Source organism: Conger conger, chromosome 17 (assembly GCF_963514075.1).
Source record: "Conger conger chromosome 17, fConCon1.1, whole genome shotgun sequence".
NCBI lineage: Eukaryota > Metazoa > Chordata > Actinopteri > Anguilliformes > Congridae > Conger > Conger conger.
The window spans coordinates 16,223,113-16,232,477 of NC_083776.1; the positions used below are offsets into that span (position 1 = coordinate 16,223,113).

The 9,365-nt window shown below is 41.3% G+C and overlaps 1 protein-coding gene across 1 annotated transcript; it reads left to right on the plus strand.

The window, feature by feature from the left end:
• Positions 1–1,491: 1,491 nt before the first annotated feature.
• On the plus strand, positions 1,492–8,194 carry LOC133116814 (secreted frizzled-related protein 3-like). The gene is made up of 7 exons (XM_061226784.1): positions 1,492–2,652; positions 3,022–3,057; positions 4,453–4,500; positions 4,800–4,865; positions 5,235–5,439; positions 6,762–6,825; positions 7,302–8,194. Exons 1-7 carry the CDS (start codon positions 2,199–2,201, stop codon positions 7,368–7,370), a joined length of 942 nt encoding a protein of 313 aa, XP_061082768.1. The 5' UTR covers positions 1,492–2,198; the 3' UTR covers positions 7,371–8,194.
• The last annotated feature ends 1,171 nt before the right edge of the window (positions 8,195–9,365 follow it).

Sequence of the window (9,365 nt, forward strand, 5' to 3'; positions counted from 1 at the left end):
ACAGACACTTGCATGCACATACACACCTATGGACTTCTTATCAGTAACGATCAAGTTATTGTGTTAAATGTACAACTCAGTTCATAAGTATTTGGACAGTGGTACAATTTATGTTTGGCTGAGGTCCAGCACATTGGATTTGAAGTGAATCCATGAATATGAGGTTAAAGTGTAGACTGTCAATGTATGTACATCCATAACAGGTGATCCGTGTAGGAATTGCATACCTTTTTATTCAGTCCCCCCATTTTAGGGGACCAAAAGTATTTGGACAGTTGCCTTCTCAGCTGTTTCTGATAACAATACTTTCAGTATCTAGTCTTGATTCTCGGCTTTTGATTGTCTTTGGAGTGTATTGTTGCCATTTGTCAACATAAGGACCAGTGTTGTGTCAATGAAAGTCAAAGAAGCCATGATGAGGCTGAGAAACAATTAAAAATAACAAAAATGCACGTTCTGCAATGTGATTTAGGACAAACTGAAAACTGAAGACAATAGACTTGTGTGGCAGGTGGGCTCAGGGCTATCCGAGGACCACACCTACTGGTTAAGCAGGCACACACCTGAACTGCATTACGAATCAGTCCAGGAGTTTAGGAGGTGTGCTTCTTTCCAAAGTAGGCGTGGTCCTCGGCTTGCCCTGCTCCCTTCCCGTAAACCATGCCGACAAGCCGCAACAGGATACCGCTGTTAGTACTATAAGTAACAGGTATTCAGGTATTTGGGTTCTTCAGCAGCCACGGATACTCATGCCTGCCTAAATGTGTTTATGAATTTCCGCCAATCCCCACGTCACCAGGCTCGCCCAGTCTCATGACACTGTTGCTGAAAGCAGAGTGATAGCAGGCATTGCAAATCTCTTCTGTGGCAGGTGGCTGACAGTTGTGGGTTGTGACTGAATGATTTGTATGTAAAAATGTACACTCTGTATGTTGCCCCTTCAGAGAAATCACTGCAAAGTAGTATTGTAGGTTAACTGAAGTATGGTGATGTACAATGCACTTAAAATGCAGTACAAAAGAGTTCTACTTCATGAGTACTGCACATGAAGTAGGGAAAGTACATTATAACTGTAATAATACTGCAATTTAAAAAATGTGTGTCCAAAATATTGCATAATACTCCAGTAATACCGCAATAATTACAATCATTACAACTGTAGATACCTTCTGTTAGTGTGAAATGCAAATGGATTAACCTCTAAATTAGAAATTGCAAAACCCCTCTCTCTGGTTCCAAAGGAGAGGTGCATTGTTCTGATCCTGTAAAAACAGGAAATCAGTTTTCAAGTAAGAGATAGGATTCACAGTTCTTTGAAAAATGAAACCGCTTTAATCTTTAGACACAGTATCCTAATAGGCCACTTTACAGCTCAAGGGGCCCTTTTGTGCTGTGCTTTCCCAGCAGTACGATGTGTCTGACGTGTGTGTGTTTGCACAGTGTCTGTGGCCTGCTGCGGACCATCCGCTCTGTCCACACACATACAGTACAATTCTCTGGATTAATTTGCCTCCGTTAATGTTTCTGGTATGCACGGCAGGGCTCGTTTCCTGTGGTGTAGTTTATTCAGGTTGTGTATTCAATTTTGAAAGCTTAAGTCTGCTTTGCGAAGTTTTTTCCCCCCTTCTATTCCTGAACATAGCTTTTAATACATTTCACATAGGAGGATAAGAGTGCGTGATGGATGGAATGCGTCCCTTTATGGTTTGGGCTCTGAAAGGTAGGAGGAAAGGGGGGTCGGGCTTGATAGACGAGGTTTGCGCTCTAAAATGAGCCAGGCAGGGGAGTTAAGTGCACTCAAACGCGAGCACCAACTGCGATCACAGCACCGTGAGCGAGAGGGCAGCGAGACCAACACCAAGACTTGTCAGCACAATGAATGGCTGCCGGCTTCTGGAGTGTGTAACACCAAAATATTTCTCCTGAACTCCTTACATTTTCTGTGAAGGATTTAAGTTTCATAAAACACGAAGGATGAACGACGACAGTACCTGTTACATCCCCTCCGGAACCGTGAGCATACAAGTTAGACGGTAGTTTCAGAACCGTCAGAAACTTCTGCAGGGCAGTTTAGTTTTTCTACCTCCGTCCTTTTCATTTTGTACGGATGCATCCCTATTGACATTCTCTCTACCCAATCGATTTACATTTTGGAAGTTCGTTTTTGGGGCTATTGTTTCGCACTAGTTTGTCTTGAAATGTTTCCGTACGAGTTGTACGTCAGTTTCCTGGCTGTTGCGTCCCTCGTTTGTATACCTCGGGCCACGGGGGCGGCGTGCGAACCTGTGCGGATTCCCATGTGCACGCTCATGCCGTGGAACATGACGAAGATGCCAAACCATCTTCACCACAGCACGCAGGCGAATGCGGTGCTGGCCATCGAGCAGTTCGAGGGGCTCATCGGGACCCAGTGCAGCCCGGAGCTCCTGTTCTTCCTGTGCGCGATGTACGCGCCGATATGCACGATAGACTTCCAGCACGACCCGATCAAGCCGTGCAAATCGGTGTGCGAGAGGGCCAAGTGCGGCTGCGAACCCGTCATGAAGAGGTACAACCACACATGGCCGGAGAGTCTTGCCTGCGAAGAACTGCCTGTATATGACAGAGGGGTCTGTATTTCACCCGAGGCAATAGTCAAAGCGGAAGGACCAGGTAAATATTTAAATATTAAATAACTGGCTCAACGGGAAATGTATTGTTGTCGTTATAGTAGTTGTAGTAGTCGCTTTGTATTTGTAGTAGTAAATCATCGTCGTAATATAAAAAAAATAAATAAACAGAAGGACTGTACAGTATTATTATTATTATTATTATTTTCTGCTATGCTATGGTCCATTTTTTATTTTTCACATGCTAAATCATGGTCATAACAAATGATTATTTCTTCTATCATAATATAGCCATTTGGAAAATATGTATTACATTTACTTAGGAGATATATTTTAGTATAATTTTCCTAATCCCTGCATATAGATGCGATGTATTATTATATGCCAATCTATTTCTCTCACTCTCTTTAAGACAACCCATATTACCAAGAGTCAAAATGCTCTTCAGGTAAGAAAAAATAAGGCATGAATCAAAAGTAACCTTTTGGGAAGTAATAAATTATGTAATATAAAAAAAGAAAGGTAATTTATAGTAATCCAAATAGTATGTGATATTTACCTAATCCGCACTACTTTGAAAAATGGCATGGTGTAGTTGTGAAATGAGTGTGTATACAGTACTGTGCAAGTCTAAAGCATGTGTTAAAAAAAAAAAAATTAAAAAAGAAGAAAATAGAAAGAAAGAATGAAATTGAAAGTCTCTAAATATGAAAAAAATACCATAAAGAGCAGTGTACAGTTAAACTAAATGAAATCAATATTGGTTATAACCACTTCTTGCCTTTAAACCTGCATCAAACTGTCCTGCACTTTTAGAAGAAACTCAGCTCTCCTGGTAATCCCTGCCCAATCTCCATAGCTTCACGTTTTTTGTATTCGCACCATGGCATAATGGTGCTACAATCAAGTTTTTATCTGAAAAGTGGTCTATTACATATTATTATTTTATTTGATAAAAGGCAAAAGAAATCACTAACTATCAGTAGTTCGCTGTTTCTACATTAACACACTAATGTAGAAAACAAAAAATAAAAATAAAATGTATACATATATAAAAATGCCTTAGAATTGCATAGTACTGTATATATTTGAAAATAATAAGGCACTGAATGGATACTGAATATGTAATGGGGGCAGCCTATAGTGGGTAAGGTGTTTGACTGGGACCCGGAACGTTGGTGGTTCAAACCCCAGTGTAGCCACAGCTGTTGGGCCCTTGAGCAAAGTCCTTAACCCCACATTGCTCCAAGGTTGATTGGGCCCTGTTTAGCCTAATCAACTGTAAGCCACTTTGGATAAAAGTGTCAGAGAAATAACTGTAATGTTTAGTTTAGTTTAGTTTATTAGTTTAGTTGAAAGGGACAATGCCCATGAATATACATTGTAAATGTGCCAGTTTTATCCAGCTGTGGTCCCCGAGCAAGGTGTTAAATCACATTTAAAAACAGACAGCATAACTAAAATAATTGCAAAAAAACAAATACATACAACACAGTTAGAATACATTAAAATAAACATAAATGTCTGAGTACATAGCTTTTTGCAGGCAGCAGTCAAGCAGACAGTTGCGTCTCATACAAGCCAGCAGGCGGGCAGGGTAACCACATATAACAGACAAACATGGTGAAACAGAGAATACACACAGGCAGGCAGGGAAGCAAAGATTACAGGCAGCAGAGATAAGGGATCAAATCAGTCATTAGGGGATTTTGAATACAATATGGGAGAGTCTTAATGAGTGTGAATGCCAGTGTTAAGCTATATTTTCAAACTGTGCATAATGTAATGTAATGCCCGCCGTACTCTATGAATAGTCTGTTTAACACAGTCCTTCACTCTGCAGACCTCCCAGCAGAGTTTCAGGATGAAAACTGCAAAGGCTCCAGCAGTGGTATGCCCTTACGTCCATCTTCCCATTAATGATGTGATGATACTTGCACATCTTTCTAAAAGACAAATTGTTACAGAAATGCAGATAAGTACACAGTTGTGCTATTAGGACTGTGCATGAGATATTTAATTCATGGTAATAACATGGTCTTAAAGGAAAGAAAGAATGAGTGTGGTTTCATGGCCATGGAAAAGTGACTGCACAATAAAATAGTAAATATACTTTTGTCATTTATTTCCTGCTTATCGAAATTTCAGCTCTGCTTTTGGTTATAATGCTATTTCATTTATCTACCCCAGAACCATGCAAGTGCAAAACAGTAAGACTTGCTCAGAAGACATATTTAAAGAATAATTACAATTATGGTAAGTTTTCATTCTGAATGATTTTTTTTTTTCCATTTTGAATAGATATAGAAAATGTAAGAGTGAATGAACATATTGAATAATTAAATGACGGCTTTAAGATTTATTTGCAAAAAAAAATTGGTTAAAAAATAGGTTAAAGAATAGGTTGCATTTGACATAAAATAACATAAATCTAATTTCTGCATGTAAATTATGCATGTAATTACAAATTATTAAATCATGTCCAATGTGTGATCCTGTAACATGGGTAAGCTTGAAGGCATGAAGTGTTAGTATTTGCATTGGCATCATGACTAGCATTAAAGCAAGGCGATGGATGAGTCTTGTTACCTGGTTTTTTGACCCAACGTTCCTCCTCCTCCTCAGTGATCCGCGCGCGGGTGAAGGAGGTGCGGAGCCGGAACCATGACTTCAGCGCGGTGGTGGAGGTGAAAGACGTGCTGAAGTCGTCCCTGGTCGGCATCCCGCGGGACACGGTGACGCTCTACTACAGCTCGGGCTGCCCGTGCCCGCCTCTGTCCGCCAACGAGGAGTACATCATCATGGGCTACGAGAGCGAGGAGCGGTCCAGGTGCTGCTGCGCTTACCGCCATTACACCCTGGAGAGACTGCAAACCCACATCACTGTTACTGCCATTACACCCTGGAGAGACTGCAAACCACATACTGTTACTGCCATTACACCCTGGAGAGACTGCAAACCCACATCACTGTTACTGCCATTACACCCTGGAGCGACTGCAAACCCACATCACTGTTACTGCCATTACACCCTGGAGCGACTGCAAACCCACATCACTGTTACTGCCATTACACCCTGGAGAGACTGCAAACCACATACTGTTACTGCCATTACACCCTGGAGAGACTGCAAACCACATACTGTTACCATCACACCATGGACCGACTGCAAACCCACATCACTGTTACTGCCGTTACACCCCGGACTGATTGCAAACCCACATCACTGTTACTGCCATTACACCCTGGAGAGACTGCAAACCCACATCACTGTTACTGCCATTACACCCTGGAGTTACTGCAAACCACATACTGTTACCATTACACCATGGACCGACTGCAAACCCTCATCACTGTTAGCACCATTACACCATGGACCAACTGCACACCCACATCACTGTTAGCACCATTACACCATGGACCAACTGCAAACCCACATCACTGTTACTGCCATTACACCCTGGAGCGACTGCAAACCACATACTGTTACTGCCATTACACCCTGGAGAGACTGCAAACCACATACTGTTACCATCACACCATGGACCGACTGCAAACCCACATCACTGTTATTGCCGTTACACCCCGGACTGATTGCAAACCCACATCACTGTTACTGCAAACCCACATCACTGTTACTGCCATTACACCCTGGAGAGACTGCAAACCCACATCACTGTTACTGCCATTACACCCTGGAGTTACTGCAAACCACATACTGTTACCATTACACCATGGACCGACTGCAAACCCTCATCACTGTTAGCACCATTACACCATGGACCGACTGCACACCCGCATCACTGTTAGCACCATTACACCATGGACCAACTGCAAACCCACATCACTGTTACTGCCATTACACCCTGGAGCAACTGCAAGCCCATACCACTGTTGGCGCCATTACACCCTGGAGCAACTGCAAACCCATATACTGTTACCATTACACTGTGGACCAACTGCAAACCCACATACTCTTACCATTACACCATGGAGCGACTGCAAACCCATATCACTATTAGTGCCATTACACCTTGGACCGACTGCAAACCCATACCACAGTTACCACCTAGTGGCCATATTATGTATTGCTTATGTTGTTCCTCTTCATCACGTCACCATGGTAATCTGGTTGTGTCTTACTTTGTCCAGGTTGTTGCTTATTGACGGATCTGTTGCACAGAAGTGGAAGGACCGCATGGCAAGGAAAGTGAAGGTATGGATTTGGATTTGGATTTGTTTATAATGAAAGACGTCTCCTCCTCCATCCTAAACCCTGCCCACTCCATTTTGATATTTACATTTTGTTGTTCCACTTTCATCTTTATACGTGTGTCAATTTATCGATAGCTGTTTCCAGTGAGGAAAAGCAATTCCAAGGGTGACTCTTGTTTCGCTTCACTGTGCTTTAGCTTCTTCACATTCCACCCCCCCCCCCCCCCCCCTTTACATTTATTTGTAGGCTGCATATGTATCTGTGTAACATTCTTTTAATGCCGTAGTCTAATACTGTAATACACAATTGAACTAACATCGCTGTACTATGCAACAATAACTGAATATGGCTAGCACAGGCAGTGGCACTGCAGTAGGGTTGTAGCATGCATTATACTGTTTCTGGAAGGAATTAACTTTCCAACGCCACTGAAAATGGTACTGAGAGAGAATGCTACATTGCAACTGTAATTTCAGCGTTGGGACCAAACGCTTCGGGATCAAAGTCGCTTCGGAAGGAACACCGCTAGGCGGAGCCGCCACTGATGCCAAGAATACGTCGACGGACAGCGACACGGACAAATCAGAGGACAGCGCGGCTTTAAAGCAACAGGCTAATTGCACTATTACACATTCTTTTTGTTGTCGCATTTGAATTTAAGTCGGTCTTTTCATTATTATTATTTTTAAATGTTTGTTTTTCATTTTCACATTTGTTTCTCCTTCTTTGTTGTGAAAATGAGTTTATCCGAGAGCACTGTGTAAGGAGATTTGGGAGAAGACCACAGTGCATAACTTGGAAGGTGGCTTTTGCCTGAACGAATGTAGTGTGGCGTGTGATTGGCTGAGGGGTCTGAGGATATTTGTCTGACAGACACGCCCTGGAGAATGAAGTATGTGACATGCGTTTCGATGTTCACTCCGTGCCGTTAATATAAAGACAAACGGATTTCAGAAAGACAGTCAGTCTGGTAGCTGCTTTCTTATAGACCTATTCACAGAAGAGGGATAAACTCGCCTCAAGCGAGAATCGCTGAAGAAGAAGCTGCTTTTGGGCAACGGATGTCGAGACGAGTGTGGCTGAAGATGGAAACGCATGAAGTAGCACCAACACAATGATGGCGTGACTGTAAAATGTTTGTTATAAATCAGTTATTTTCACTGTTCTGCAGATCTTTTTATGCTTTTTGAAACAATATATTCTTCTCTAAAACTCACATAAGTCATATTATACACTATATCTGGAAACCATTGGTCAGTTGAACTGTACCATTGTTCTTCCATCTGAACTTTATTTGCCATTTAATTACTGTTGTTGTAATACTCAAATACAGTTTTTATTAAAATAAGCGGATGCTAAATATCTCTGAGCTCTGAGTGGTGCCACAACTCTTACTGTATGCTACAAATAAGTAAATTCTCTTAGGATTAGCTTAGCTTTGGTTATACTGTTGATTAAACGGAATGTGACTTAAGTATGACTTACTGTGAATTAACTGCATTTATCCTGAACTTTGACTGAAAATTAAGTGTTCTATTTTCATAAGTCCAATTTGGCACCTATAGCAAATACTGTTTCGCATTCAATTTTTTAGAACAAAAATGGCTTAATGTTGATTGAATCCAGTCCAAATTTCATTAAAGGTAACTTAATTAAAGGTAACTTAAATGCAAATAAGAACATAATGTTCTTATTTGCATAGCAGAGGGTCTTATCCAGGGTGGCGTACACTGTGGATTGGTCTGTTTATTCAGCTGGGTACTTCCAGGAGTAATTAAGGTTAAGCCACTTTCTCAAGGGTGCAAGACCAGAGGGAGTTTCATTCATTATCCAAAGCAATAAACACAATCTCACTCGCTCTGCAGTCTCTCACTGTGAGAAGGGGAGCAACACTATGGCATGAGTGTTTTTACTCTGATTAACGTTAGCCTGTCACTTTCATTTCCCAAACAACAGTCTTCAAATCATCATCCTATATTTCTTGAATAAATCTCCTATATTCTAAATATGTTCCCACTTCTGGTAGTTTTCTGCTTTCATTTGAACTTTTATGCCACTTTTCAGAACTCTTTTTTTATTTGTTTGGGTTGGTACTTATTCCAAGACTTCAAATCAGTTTAATCAGTGCGCAAACATTTAAGAAAAAAAAAACATCCTATTTGAGGTATGCATACAAAAGGAATTGCATAATTCTGGAACAACATTCCCATTATGGCAGAAAATATGAGTATAAATCCAAGGAAGCTATGCAGTGCAGGCCGTAAGTATTTAGACAGTGACACATTTATTTTTGTTGTTTCCACATGGACCTAGCCACATGTGTAGAATAGCTTGTCAGTTCATGTAGTGGAGGCAGAAAAGGGGTTTTTCAAGACCAGGTTTGATACATGTAGCGCTGGATACCATCCTGGAGGTATGCAGTGAGCACTAGGTACCCTTTCGTGTCGAAATGGGCTGAATAGCCTGTTCTTGTCATTGTGTTAAGTTGAAATGTACTTTCCTTCAACATTTCCAAAACTCAGCATAAACAACAGTGTTGT